Source organism: Stenella coeruleoalba (genome assembly GCF_951394435.1).
Source record: "Stenella coeruleoalba genome assembly, chromosome: 1".
Classification (NCBI taxonomy): domain Eukaryota; kingdom Metazoa; phylum Chordata; class Mammalia; order Artiodactyla; family Delphinidae; genus Stenella; species Stenella coeruleoalba.
Genome location: NC_137169.1, coordinates 19,234,897 through 19,248,740, shown reverse-complemented (window position 1 = coordinate 19,248,740; position 13,844 = coordinate 19,234,897). Strand labels below are relative to the sequence as shown.

Sequence of the window (13,844 nt, the reverse complement as noted above, 5' to 3'; positions counted from 1 at the left end):
TTCCCCACCTATAAGTGGTCAGAGGGCAGCTCAGCTGCTGCTGGTCAACGAGCACTCCCTGTGTGCCAGGCCCTGTGCAGGGTCTCTTTTTTTTTTGGCCGTGCTGCACGGCATGTGGGATCTTAGTTCCCCAGCCAGGGATAGAACCTGCGTCCCCTGCATTGGAAGCGTAGAGTCTTAACCACTGGACCACCAGGGAAGTCCCCCGGAGTCTCTTAATTGATCCTCGACAACCCCAGGAGGAGACAGGCCAGGAGACCGAGCCACTTGCCCAAGGGTGAGCTTCGGTGCACCGCAGGGGCTCCAGCCTGGGGCTCAGGGAAACAAGGGCCGCTCAGAAGGGCCTCCCTAGCTCAGTGTGCTCGTCTGTAAGATGGGGATGGTATTAGCTTCTGCTCCGGGGAGTTGTGAGCTTTACGTGAATTACAGCTGCCTGGCCTGCAGGAGGCACCCAACAACCCTGATGGATTGTCACAGGGTTTCCCTTCGGGGCTTTTCTTCTGCTTTGTGACCCCCGACTCCGTGTGAGGGCTGAGCCTTCCGTGGGGAGGGGTGGGAGCAGAGGCTGGTCCCGGGAGCCGGGGAGAGGCGCCTGCAGATCCCCGAGGCCCGGCTGTGGGTTCTGTGGCCAGGTCGTTCCCCTCCGCTGCCCTGCAGAGCGTGCCCAGTCTGCAGCCAGGTGGCCGGCTGGGTTTGAAGGCTGGCTTGGTGGCTTCCTGCCTGTGTGGCCTTGGTTTCTGAGGTTCTCGGTGCTGGTGTCCCTCAGAGTCACCGGGGGCTGGTAAAGAAGCAGTGGAGCAGGATCCAATATACGGGGCAGCAGGCGGTGTAGCGCCTGGCGAGCCTGGGGTAGACTGCAGCGTGGGAACTGCTCACCCTGTCTCCCAGGCTTAGCAGGTGCCGTAGCTGAGAGGGCAGGACACAAGTTCTCCATGCTGCCTGAGGCCATGGGCCGGCGGCTGTTCTGACATCTTGCCTGAGGGCCCTTTCTTCCCCAAAGTGTACATGGGATGGTTTCAACAAATATTTTTCTGGGTACCGACCATGTATCAGGCACTATTCTAGAAGCTAGGGACACTGCAGTGAACCAACAGATGGGCTCTGGCCCTCTTGGGTCTCACACACTAGGGGTGGGGAGAAATGGTAAACCATGCTATGGTCACCATGGCCCACGAGGCCCAACCTGATCTGTGCCCTTTACCCCTTGCCTTCCTCTCTGACACCCTTCTCCTCACTTACCCAACTCTGGCCACCTTGGCCTCCTGACCAGTCTTCAAACTGGGCAGCTTCACACTTCTGCCTCTGGGCCTTTGCACTGCTGTTCCCTCTACCTGGGACACGCCTCCCCCAACAACCCCAGACGTGTGGCTCGCTGCTTCCCACCTTGAAGTCTTTGCTCACACTTCTCAGTGAGCCCTCCCCTGACCACGCTGTTTTAATCAAACACACAGGCATCCCCCTCTCGCCCTTACACTTCCCAGCTTTCATTTTACTTATCGCCTCCTAAGATGCTAAGTTCACTCATTTATTTCACATATTTTTCATCTCCCCTGACTACTATATATGCTCCATGGTGGGGGTTCTTTGCTTTGCCAGACATTGATGTAGACCCTGGAACACGGACGTGAGCACTTAGTAGGTGCTCAGTAAATATTTGTTGAATAAATAAACGAGGTAAACAGATGATTAGCTAGTTTAATTTCAGGTAGTGAGAAGCCCTGCAAAGAAAATCTAAGCTGGGGGTCGGGGGGGAGCGGTGGAGAGTGCAGGGCGGGGACCCACAGTGGGAGGGGGACAGGGGAGGCCTCCTGAAGAGGTGACATTTGAGCAGAGGCCTGAAGGAGGTGAGCAGACAGCCACTGGGGCTGCTGGGGGCGGGAGACGACGTGGGCAGGAAAAGTGACCCTGAGCCTGCAACTTTAGGACTGTGGCCGTCCTAAAGTTGCCACAGTTCTGTCCTCAGCTCCAGGTGGGATTGGAGGGATGCCCAGCTTGACGAGAGGCAACTGCTCCTGGCCCCTGGCTCCCAGGACCCCACGCCTCCAGGGGGAGTGCACCCAGCAGGAGGGAAGGGGTTAACCTTGGACCTCCCCGGTTCCCCTAATCAACTCCAGGCCACTGGAAGCCCCAGTTGTGCCCCTGGGAGAGCCGCTGGCCCCCCACCCGCCTGGTTCCTTGCCTAGCCACCGACTGGCTTTCATCTGCTCACAGGGGGCCAATTCACGGCAGACCACCTGGGGCTCAGCCCCCACCTACGACTCTGCTCGGCTGTTAGGAACCAGGGGTAAATCTCCTGACCGGCCGCAGAGCGGGCCTTGGGCCCGGGTGCCCCACCCCACGGCTGGACAGACAGTGGCTGCTGTGTATGGGATGTGGCCGCCCCAGGGCCAGGCCGGGCAGCCGAGGAGGTGGCCAAGTGGCTTCCGATGGGAGAAGGGCCCCATGGCTGGAGCCCACATTGTTGCCTGCAGACCACGCTGCTCCTGGGGCCCCGCCCAGCTCTGTTTCTCCCCGCTCCCTGCTCCCGTTGGCCTCCTGCCCCCCTCACCCCACCGCGGCAGGACACTGAGCTGGCCTCCTGCCAGTCGGGCCTCACTGCCAAGGAACCCAGCTCTGCTCTCTTGGAGGTCTTGGGAAGTCAAGACCTTAGCAGCTGAGCTCCATGCAACACGCTGACCAGTCCAGGTTTGACCTTGACCGTGTGCCTCCACTTTCCCATCTGTAAAATGGTTGTGATGATAGCGGCCTCTCGGAGGATCGTGGCCCTTGTAGACGACACGCGTGGCCTGCCTGGCACAGTGCTTGGCACGTCGTAGATGTCTGCTCAAGCGACTGCCACTCTCATCACGGGGGCTTGTGTCAGGCCAGTGTGAAGGCAAGGGCGTGGCCCTGATGGCCCCTGGATTTCCCCCTGAAGCACCAGGTACCTGGCAGGTGTGGGGACCTGGTGCTGGCCCGGTGCTGAGAGATGCCGGGTGAGTCACCCACCTGGCTGGGCCCCAGCGTTCCTCCCCCAACTTTTATCCTTCTCACACACCTGCGAGGCTGGGCCCTCCCACTGTCCAGATCCGTTGAGGAGGGGTTGTAAACCCGGAGTGCCTTCCTTGAGTGCCACGGCCAGGTGGGCTGTTTAATTCTCCCGGCCTGTCCCCAGACTCAGGAGTTAGAGTGTGAGCTCCACTTCACAGGTGACACAGCTGTGGCCCAGTGGGTAAGAGCTGCCTGGGACAGGCCTGGGCCGCTGGGTCCTGGAGGGTCATAAGTGAGGATCGGAGCAGGTGCCGTCCCACGGGCTGTCAGTGAGTTGAGCCCAGGCGCCGCAGGCGGACAGGCAGCCCAAGCGAGGTCCAGAGGGCCAAGGTGGGGCCGTCCCCAGGCAGTCCCCCTCCTCTGCACAAAGTGCTCTGCCTTGAAACACTTGGGGCCTGTCCTCTAGCTCATCCTCAACTCAGGGGTTAGACACTATGATAACCACTTGACAGCTGTGGAAACTGAGGCCCAGAGGAGCAGAGGGACTTGGTGGGTTAGAGCAGGGTGTGATTAGAGGGTTGGACGCTCAGCGCTGAGCTTCCGAGCAGGGCAGGGCTCCTGGTGGAGTCCACTGAGACCCTCTCATCTTCTTCTTTCCAGGCCTGTAATCCTGCACCTGCTCTGGGCCCTGGGCCCGGGCTGGGTCCTAACACCCATTGTTTGGAGCCCCTGACTTTCCAAACCCAGGCTCCTTTCCTACAAGATGGGCTCCGGGAAGACAAGGTGGCCAGGTGCCTCTATGTGACCTCGAGCATGTCCCTGGCCTTCACTGAGCCTCAGTTTTCTCACCTGTGAACTAGGGACAGTGGTAGACCCCCTCATGGGGATAATGCAGGTGAAACAAGGCAGAGCGTGTCAACCGCTTAGACAGTGGAGTGGAGGAAGCACTGAGTAAGTGTCGGCCACTGTTTTTCTTTCCGTTCCTGCTAGCTACTGCTCTTAGCCTGCAAGGTGCTGGGAGAAGGGGGCTTCCTGGAAGAGGCAGAGAATAAATACTAGAGAAACCCTGGGAGCAGCAGCAGCAGGAGGCGGTGATGGGGGTGCCCGTGGGGGGCTCATCCTGGCCAGTGGCTGAGTCTTGCAGTCTTAAGTCAGGGACTTTCAAAGCTAGAGGGGCCTCAGTGAGCAGTGTGTGCAGATGGGAAACTGAGTCCCAGCATGAAAGGGCTGGGCCCCTGGTGACCTAGTGAGCTGGGCCAGGGCTCCCCACCCAGCTCTCACTGTGGGCAGCCGAATGAAAGAGGTCTATTCTGAAGGCACATCTTCTTTCCTCAGGCACAGGGAGTTCCGCTCTGCTCCCAGTGTGAAGGCCCAGGCCCCGTGGCTCTGAGACTCTGTGGCGCCCTGGCCACGTGGAGTCACCTCAGCTCCCCTTGCCCCTCCTGGGCCGTGGCTCCAGCATTCCACAGCAACAAGGAAGCAGTTCCCCAAGTGCTGTTAAAACTCCTCCTCCAGGAAGTCTGCCCTGTGTGAAGGCAGAGCAGCATGTGGTGGGAGCGTGGGCTCTGGGACCACATTACCTGATTTATATCCCAGACCAACCGCTTAGTGTAGGGCTCATCTTGAAGCCTCAGTGGCCCCATCTGTACAATGGGACCAAAAGGGAAGTGTCAGGAGAAAGAGCACTGGACTTGGAGTCGGGGTCTGGGTGCCGACGCCAGCTCCACTGTCCTGGCTTTGTGTCCCGGACAGGACTTAGCAACCTGGCCTCCGTGTCCTGGTCTCTATGTGGGGATGATGATCCTGCGTCCCTTGGCACAGGCTGGGGTAGAAGTGACCGTGCAGATGGTGGGGCCCCAGGTGGGTGGAGAGCATCCGGTCACCTTATTTGGCCAGCACCACGACCTGCGAGGGCACCACGATGCAGACACCGTGGCTCGGGGTGGGTGGGGGAAAGGAGTGAGGCCACCAGGCGGCAGAGCCCATCCTCGGACCCAGGCTGGCTGCGAACCCCTCCCTCCTTCCACTGGCCCAGAGGAGTATCTCTAGACACATAGTGCACAGTGTGACTCAGAAACGGGACTTTATTAGCCAGTGGCGATAACGAGACCAGCTTTCGTGTAACCCCACTGGCTCACTTCAAGCTTGTGGTTGACTAAGACACCCAGATCCTCTGCACCTGAGCTGCTGTCAGGTCAGTCTGCGGTCTCCAGATCTATCCAGCCGGCTTCCTGCCTGTTGAGATTGTTCCGACTTCATTCATGCCCCAGCTCATCCACATTGCCTTGCCATTTTCAGTGGCCTCGGCAGCCAGGGCAACAGCATTTCCTCCAAGGCCGATCAGGACTGAGGCCAGGCCGTCCGGCACTTCCCTAGAGACGACGTCCTGAGGGGTATCCATGAGCCAGTCCTCGATGGCTAAGGTTTGGCTAAGGTTAGACAACCAACCAGCAAATGAAATCCCAAGCTTGGAGGATGCAAACCGGCAGCCCCTGAACAGGACATGTTCTACACAGTGGTCGAGTTATTTTGTTGTTGTTTTCAGTATTTGAATTGCCAACACATAAAATACGGGAGGCTTCACATAAAAGCAGGTTTATGGCTTCCGGTAAACTGGAAGCTCTGGCAACACTGGGTCCACCCCCACCAGGGCACCAGTCAGCTGGACTGGATGGCAACGGCCCCTTCTACGAGGCCCACCCTCTCCAGTCTGCCCCAGGCCCTACGCATCCCATGTGCCTCATTTATGCGACTTGCCCAGCCCCCATAGTCATCTAACCTGGTGGCCCCAGCTCCAGCCAAACTACCCCCAGCCCACGTTTTTCCTGTTGCCAAGGGTCCTGGGAGGCGCAGTGGGGGGCCCGGCTGGGAGCCAGGTGGTCTCATTTTGGCAGCTGGATGTCCCATGGGCTCAGGCCTGGGGCCTCCTCGGAGGGGAAATTGGGTCCCTGGTTCTTGGTGACTTGCTGAGCCCATTGAGGCTCCTGGGACAACCTGTTCCATTTCTAAGGGCTCTCACATGCCTGTTTGAGCTTGTGACAGTGGTGTGTAGCAAGACTAGGGGCCTGTGGGTACCAGAATGCATTGCATCCCCCTTTTGAAAATCAGAAGTCAGGCCCATTCTGAAGTCCCCACCTCTGTCCCCTCACTCCCAGTGGCAGTGAAGAGTCATCTCACACCTTCCAGGCCCCTAGGACACCATTTTCCAAGCCTCAGCAAGCCTGGTGAGGAGTTTTGTTTTACTTCCCGCTACCTTTCTCTCCTTCTTTCTCTGTCAATCTAGAAGATTCCTCGTGTCACTGAAGACCCCAGGACTCAGGCAAGCCTTCCCCTCTCCCTTAGCCCTTCCCCACACTTCTTTTCCAAGGATCCCAAGTCTAAGACATCCTCCCTCTTTCCTCGCTGTGTGACCTCGGGCAATCCTCTTCACCTCTCTGAACTGCAGTTCCCTTGTCTGTAAAAAGAGGACCAGGCCCACCTGTCTGCCTGGCCTCCTCCCTCAGGGTCAGGTGGAGCCCAACGGGCCAACCTCGGCTGACAGGCTGATCAGGAGAGCCCAGGAATATCCGGTCCTCTCAGTGAGGAGTCTGTTATAACACAGGGTCTGCCCTGGAGAAATCCCCCAACACAAGGAGGTGTGTGAACAGAGATATTCCTGGGAGTCCTGCATGCAGGGGGATCATTTGGAAGTGAGCTAAGTGTCCATCTGAGAGGAACGGCTGAGGGGACTGCGACCTCCAGGGGATGTGACGAGCAGGAACGAGGGACACCCACAGGCTTAGTGAGGCCGTCCCGCCCCCACCTGTTGCCCCTCACTGTGCCCCGGGGTGGGCTCCCAAGGTTTTGCGGGAGCTCTGTTGTTTCTCTGGGGCTGGGTTACTCTCTCCAGCTATCAGATAAGGAAACTGAGGTGGCCCCCCAGGTGTGCTACTGAAAGAGCAAGTTAGAGAATGATACAGCCAGGCTGAGACCATTCAAGAAAGTTCTGTGAGAAACTTGCTCTGTGTTTTGCATGCACGTGAAACCAAAAAACGGCTCGAAAGAAAGACCTCCAAACTGATCACGTGGGGATTTCTGGGCAGGGATTTAGGGTGGGTCAGAGGGGCCATTAGCCTTACCTGGAATGCTTTTATTTTTGTAGCTATTCATACTTTGCTTGTGAAATGTAAAATGAGTAATTGAAAAAGTGGTGTGTTTGTGTGTGTGTGTGTGTGTGTGTGTGTGTGTGTGTGAGAGAGAGAGAGAGAGAGAGAGAGAGAGAGAGAGGTGGTGGTCCCTGCAAGCCTGATGTCATTCGAGAAGCCTTGAGGGTGGCCTCGGCTGGCAGCTTCAAGGCAGGGGCATGGCCATCTTGACGAGGCTGGGGTCCTTCCTGTGTGGGCCGTGGCAGAGGGATACTGGGAAATGCTGGCGGTTTCTCCAAGTGTGATGCCCAAGCCAGGTGCCCTGGTCCCCTGTTCCCAGCTTCGGGACAGAGATGGGAGTCCAGCCCCTCACACAGCGCCCCACTCCACTTCCCAGCATCGTGGTGAATTTCCCCTCCTGTCTGAGACCCAGAGGGGAGAAGGCATGTGCTGGGGGTCCCAGGGTAGCTCTGGGCTGGAGGAGCCAGCATTCCCATTCCGGGGCCATCTCCCATTCCTCTTGCAGATGTGAATGGCAGGCAGGATGGATGCTGGGGGGCAGACAGTGGCAGCATGCCTGGGTTCTCTTCCTGCCTCCCATGGGAGCCTGCTTAAGCCCCTTTCCCGTGCCTGTTGCCTCAGAGTCCCCTTCTGCCAAAAAGCGTAACGTACAGGTGTAGGTCGCAGGCTTTGATTTGAATGCTGAGTTCAAATCTTGACTCCACAACTTACTGGCTCTGTGGCCTGGAACCTCTTTGAGCCTCACCTGTGGCATAAGAAGGTACGAGTGAGATGATGGCAGCCCCAGGGCAGCACGTACTGACCATTCTCTGTTCAGAAGAGACATCGGTAGTGGCCTTTGGGTTCTCCCTACAGAGGCCTAAGGGTAGACCTCAGGGAGAACTTCCCAGCAGAGCAAGGCATTTCTGCCTCCTGAGACTCACGGGGACCAGCTTCTCACGGGCTCTCATGCTCTGCAGGGCATCGACAGAAGCTGGAGGACCAGACCAAGGCGTTCCCCGACCGCTTCGGGGAGCTGGAGCGCCTGCGCATGCGGGTGACGCCGAGCGCGCCCAGCCCCCGAGGCTCGCTCAGCACCGCCGGCCCCTTCAGCAGCCAGGCCCAGACCCCCATCCAAGGTACGTCGCAGGGAGGGGGGCTGCGGTGGGAGAAGGGGACGGCGGCCTGGAAGCGGTCTCTCTGCTCCGGACCCAAAGCTCATCCCAGGGTCGCCGGCTGCACCACCCTGGTGTTTGGTATAAAGGAACGCGGCCTGCTCTGCCCGGTCCTGGGCTCAGCCCTTCCTTCATTCATTCAGCAAACATTTACTGTCACTCACCCTGTGCCGTCGTGGTGCCTGGCCCCAGGGATGAATAGACAGGCACAGTCCCTGCCCTCCACGGGCTCCCTGTGCCCGGCGGGAAATGGGTATTAGTCCCCCAGTGCACCCGTTACAGTTGGGCAGGCCTCGCCCCAGGAGCCTGAGACAGACACGTGTCTGTCAAGGACGTCACAGCCCCCCAGGCCTCAACTTTCTCATCTGAAAGCGGGGTGGTGGTGGATGCCTCTGCCTGGGCCTCGGGCGACATTCAGATGACGTTACTGCACTCAAACTTTGTAAACTGTGAAGTGAATTTGTCCCTGGAGAGAGACAGAGCATCTCCTGAGAAAGGTCCCCGCCTGGCCCAGAGACTCTTCCCAAACAGGAAGGAGGAGGGAGGCCTGTGGGCGGAGGCCAGGATGGAGTCTTTACCCCTTGGCCAGATGGACATGGCAGGCACGTGTGAGCCTGTCTCGGGCAGGCCGTCGGGTGTACAGGGCCTGGCACATAGCAGGTGCTCGGTAGGTGGTCAGATGGTGAACATCTACGCTGCTGTCCAGGTTCTCCTGGCTGGTGGGTTGGGGTGCAGGAGGCTGAGTGCGCAGCTGACCCTCAGGCCAGGCAGGGGTGGAGAGTGCTCGGCAGCAGTGCTGGACGCGGCCGGGAGGGCTGGCTGCGGCCGTCATGCACCGTGGGTGTCTGTTCTTTCTTGGTCCTCCAGGTCCTGGTTAGAACCCATTTGGCAGATGAGTGAATTGAGGCTTAAGAGGTTAAGGGCCACTCTTGGGTCACACAGCGCATCAATGACCAGGTTCAAAGTGTCCACAGCACCTGCCCCCAGGAACTTCCTGTACTTCTGAGGGCACAAGAGAGGGAGTCCCTGCTGGGTCTCTCCATTAAGGGAGGCCCTGCCCCCAGCCCTGGCCATGTGTGCCAGGCACAATGCCATGGCAGGGGGACTTGATGCAGCCCCGTGGTGTGAAGAGACGGTACCTCCCTTCTGGCCTGGGAAGCTGGGCCTTGGCCCTGCTGAGCCCCCAAGGTGGGGAGAGGCCCCAGGTCCAGGCTCTTAGCCACGGGCTGTCGAGTTTGAAACACTCAGCAACTCTTGAGCCAGGGGGGCTGCAGGGTAGAGGGGTCTGAGCTCAAGAGGCAGTAAGATGTCCTCTGGGCTCATGCCCACCCCTGCCCAGAAGCTGTCCACGCTCCCCTTCCTGGCAGGCCAGCCTTTGCGCAGGTACAGTGGTCTAACACTCCAGGCCTTTCCCTGACATGGGCAGAGCTGGGGCCCAGCCGGGGGGCCCTGGAACCCAGCAGGTGGGGGCTAACAGTGGCATCCTGTCCAGCAGCTCCCGTGGAAGGAGAACCCACCTCTCTTTCCATTTGTGTGGACATAGGTTGGGAATCAGCACCTGCTGGAGCCTGAGGCAGGCCTACCCACCCTCCGTCCAGCCCCAGAGGGCCAGGCCTAGCCCAGCAGCAGGCAGAGCCCCTGCCTCCCCCGAGGCTGGGAGGAGAGGAGGTCGGGCCTGTGTGGGATAGTGGCTGACCCAGTCCTTCCCCTTCTGCTGTATCCTGAGGCAGGGTGCTCGCTAGCCACCCACAGCATTGGACTTCAGGCAGCCTCTGTGGCCCTTCACACCAGCCAGGCCTCCCCGTCCTCAGGCCTGTCCCCTTTGGAGTGAGAGGAAGGGCTTTTGACAACCAAGACCAAGGAAGGAACGTGAACTTTGCAGTCAGGTGGACCTGGCTAGGAATTCGGGCTCTGCCAGGCGCTGGCTGTGTGATCTTAGGCAAGTCGCTTCACCTCTCTGAGCCTCAGTTTTCTCATCTGTAAAGTGGGAAGAAGGAGGTATCTGTCACAGGGGTGTTGGCAGGGCCAGGCTTGGGGAGTCCCTCTCACTGGCCCTCCCCTCCTGGTGGGACAAGCCTCTACTTTCAGACTCCATCCTGGGGTTCCCCCTCAGGATACCCCACCACCACTTCTCTTGGTTCCTGTTAATAGCTTTGACCCCCCAGCTTTGGTGACTGGCAAGCAGTGCCGAGGCCCCAACCCCTCCGTACCCCAGCCCCCAGCCCCCTGGCTGTGACCGCCCACAATGGGGGCTTCTCACAGCTCAAAGGCCTCATTCAGCCACCACACAGCAGCTGGGGCAATTTGGAGAAGAAAATAAACATTTCCTTCCAGTGTTGGGATTGGCTGCTCGACAGAGGCCTGGCCAGCTCGGGTTTCTTGGGGCTACTGGGCTGGAGGGGGCGGGGCTGGGGGCAGGAGCTGAGGGGGTGCTGAGGGCAGACACTCCCCCCACCCGGGGAGGGAGGCAGGAGAGGACGGTGAGAGGGCCGGGCAGGCCTGCCCGCAGCCCACGTGACCCCCGAGGGCCCACCTGGCACGGAGGCCCAGGCTACAGCCCTGCCATCGCATCCTGGGCTCCCTGTTTGGGCTCCCTCCTGTCAGGCGGCAGCGCTCGCTCCCCTGGGCTCAGGGCAAGTGTTAGCCTCATGCTTGGCTGTGCTCGGGGTGCCAGGCGCTGCCAACAAGGCTCTTCCCCTGGGGTTCAGAGATGAGGGCAGGAGCCAGGCTCCCCCGACCCCTAGGCCTCAGGGCAGCACTGACCAGCCAAGGGATCTGTGAGGGAGGGTCCAGATGGGCCAGAAGGCCCCCGTCTCCCGGCCCCTAGCCCCCACATCTCCCCACCTGGAGCCCGGAGCCTCATCCCGTATCATCCACATCCGGGACCAGAGCCTGCTGCTGAGGAAACACCCCCCCAGCTGAGCTGGGAAGACCCCAAAGTCCAGAGAAGTTACAAGTCTTATCTGAGGTCGCACAGCACCTCAAGCAGATCTGGGGAATGAGGCCTGAGGGCACCTGCAGCTCAGCCACGCCTCAGGCACGGCAGGCGGTGCACACCTGGAGCTGGCCAGGGGCAGAGGCTGGCCTCCTCCTCAGCCCGCTCTGGCCCCTAGTCTTTGGTGGACAGAGGGCTTGGGAACAGACAGACTTTAGACTGCTGCTGGGGGCTCATCCACCTCCCCACTGCTGCCCAGAGTCACCCCTTGGCCAGGGTACAAGGAAGGCCCAGGGTCAGGGGCTCAGCTTTGCAGGGCCCTGAATGAGCCGGTTCTCCTGAGTGCCCAGAACAGGAGGTGTCACAGCTGCAGTGGCAGCAGAAACCCTCATCAGGCCCCTGCTGTGTGCCCAGTGTAGGCACTTTACATGTATTAACTAATTTAATCCCTAGGAACTGTTATTGTCTCCATTTTTCATGTGGGACAACTTGATGCACAGAGAGGTTTAGTGACTTGCCCAAAGACACACAGCTAGTAAGTGTCAGAACTAAGATAAGTATCCAACCTCAGAGACCACACAGTTGTGCTGCCTCAAAGATGGGACAGTTACCCTTCAGGCACGTGTCAGAACTCAGGACTGAGAGCCCTAGGATTCTGTGTAGGTCCAATGTGCTGTGTGACACTTAGGCAAGTGCCTCACCCTCTCTGAGTCTCAGTCTTCCTACCAAGGGGTTTAGACTCAATCCTGAACCCCTTTGAGTGTTGAGGTTTGGGGGGGTCTGTGATTACAAAAGTACGGGGCAGAGGCTGGGATGCTTTTGTCTTGGAGCAAACTCCTGGGGGAGCCAGGGTGAGGCCTGGGCTGGACACTGGGTCTCTCTGTGACAAGGGCAGGGTCCAGGCCACCAAGCCCCTCTGGCTGCCATCTGTCTCGCTTTGCTGTGGAGGCGGGTGAGGGTGGCATCTGATCCTTGTCTGGCCACCAGTCAGCTCCAGCCTGCAGGGCAGCCCTGGAGACACAGGCCCAGGCTGAGGCCGGGGTGGGGGCGGGGGGGATGGACAGAGCTGCCGTGGACCCAGCTGCCACAGCACAGGCGGAAGCTCCCGTAACCTAACTGAGCCCCACGTGGGCAGGAGAGGTGCAGGCGCACACGCACGTACACCCCAGCGGGAGCAGAAAGCAGAGGCCTCGTGATGAGTTCCAGTCCTTTCTGTGCAGCATCAGGAGAAGCCACCTTTCTCTCTCTGCCTGGTTCCTCGTCTGCGAGAGCAGGGCCTGACTCCCAATCTCACGGGACCGTTGGAGACCCTCTTTACCAAGAGCGAGAGAGGGAGGGGAACCTGCCAGGCCAGGATGTTGGGCGGCCTGTGCTGGCCCCGCCCTTGGCTCCCCATGCACCCACAGCCCAGCGGGGAGCCCACCTGCCCCCTCGACAGGCCTCTGCATGGCTAGGCTGGGAAGAGGATGCCGGGAGGAGAGAAAAGCCCTCCCCCTCCTCTGCCTGCCCCGGCAGAGCCCGGGGCCACCCACAGCCCAGACCCCTGCTCGCACCTGCTTCCCAGGTGGGACCGGATTGGGAATCAGCAGGCTCCAGCCCCCGAGCAGCTCAGGGCGGTGGGAGCAGAGCCACATGTAGCACCAGGGATCCCCCTAGATGGGCCTGTAAACCAGAGCCCGAGGTCATTCTTGAAGAAAGGCCGCCGGAGTGGTGTTGGGCGGTGACTGACCATCCTCCTTGCTGTCCCCCAGGCACCTCCGACCTGAACCCTTTCTCCGACCCCCGCCAGTTTGACCGCTCCTTCGCAGCGCTGCCGACCCTCCCGGAGAGCCGCTTCCCCGACCCCCGGATGCATTACCCAGGGGCCATGTCGGCCGCCTTCCCCTACAGCGCCACACCCTCGGGCACGAGCATCGGCAGCCTCAGCGTGGCCAGCATGCCGGCCACCAGCCGCTTCCACCACACCTACCTCCCACCGCCCTACCCGGGGGCCCCGCAGAACCAGAGCGGGCCCTTCCAGGCCAGCCCTTCCCCCTACCACCTCTACTACGGCGCGTCCTCCGGCTCCTACCAGTTCTCCATGGTGGCCGGCAGCAGCAGCGCTGGCGACCGCTCGCCCACCCGCATGTTGGCCTCCTGCCCCAGCAGCGCCGCCTCTGTCGCCACCGGCAACCTCATGAACCCCAGCCTGGGTGGCCAGAGTGACGGCGTGGAGGCCGATGGCAGCCACAGCAACTCGCCTACCGCGCTGAGCACGCCCGGCCGCATGGACGAGGCCGTGTGGCGGCCCTACTGACCGCCCGGGTCCAAGTGGACTGCTCCCGCTGGTGGCGGGGACCCCAAGAACCTTCCAGACAAGTGGCGGGCCCAGCTCCAAGGCTCAGGGCACTCATGGGACTTAACGCTTCACGGCAGCTGTGGGCCCAGGGTCTGTGGTCCTGGGGCCCAGAGCTGGTAGCTGGCTCTGAGAGCATCTGGTCCAGCCACGTCTTTGTACAGAGGGGTCGGGACCTCCCCCAGGACCCCACCCCCAGCCCAGATCCTACTCATCTCATCCCACGTCCCCTTGGGAGAAGTAGCCTCCTCCTGCCACCTCCCCTGGAATGACCTGGCTGTCCCCAGCTATGCCCACTGCTGTCA

At 60.3% G+C, this 13,844-nt stretch overlaps 1 protein-coding gene across 1 annotated transcript in view; it reads left to right on the top strand.

Annotated features, from left to right (window-relative positions):
• Nucleotides 1-13,593, top strand: part of RUNX3 (RUNX family transcription factor 3) — a 60,576-nt gene extending 46,983 nt beyond the window's left edge. The window contains exons 5-6 of the mRNA XM_079900716.1: nt 8,075-8,233; nt 12,956-13,593. Coding sequence (XP_079756842.1) covers nt 8,075-8,233; nt 12,956-13,500 — 704 coding nt within the window. The 3' untranslated portion in view covers nt 13,501-13,593. The remainder of the gene's footprint in view (nt 1-8,074; nt 8,234-12,955) is intronic.
• The last annotated feature ends 251 nt before the right edge of the window (nt 13,594-13,844 follow it).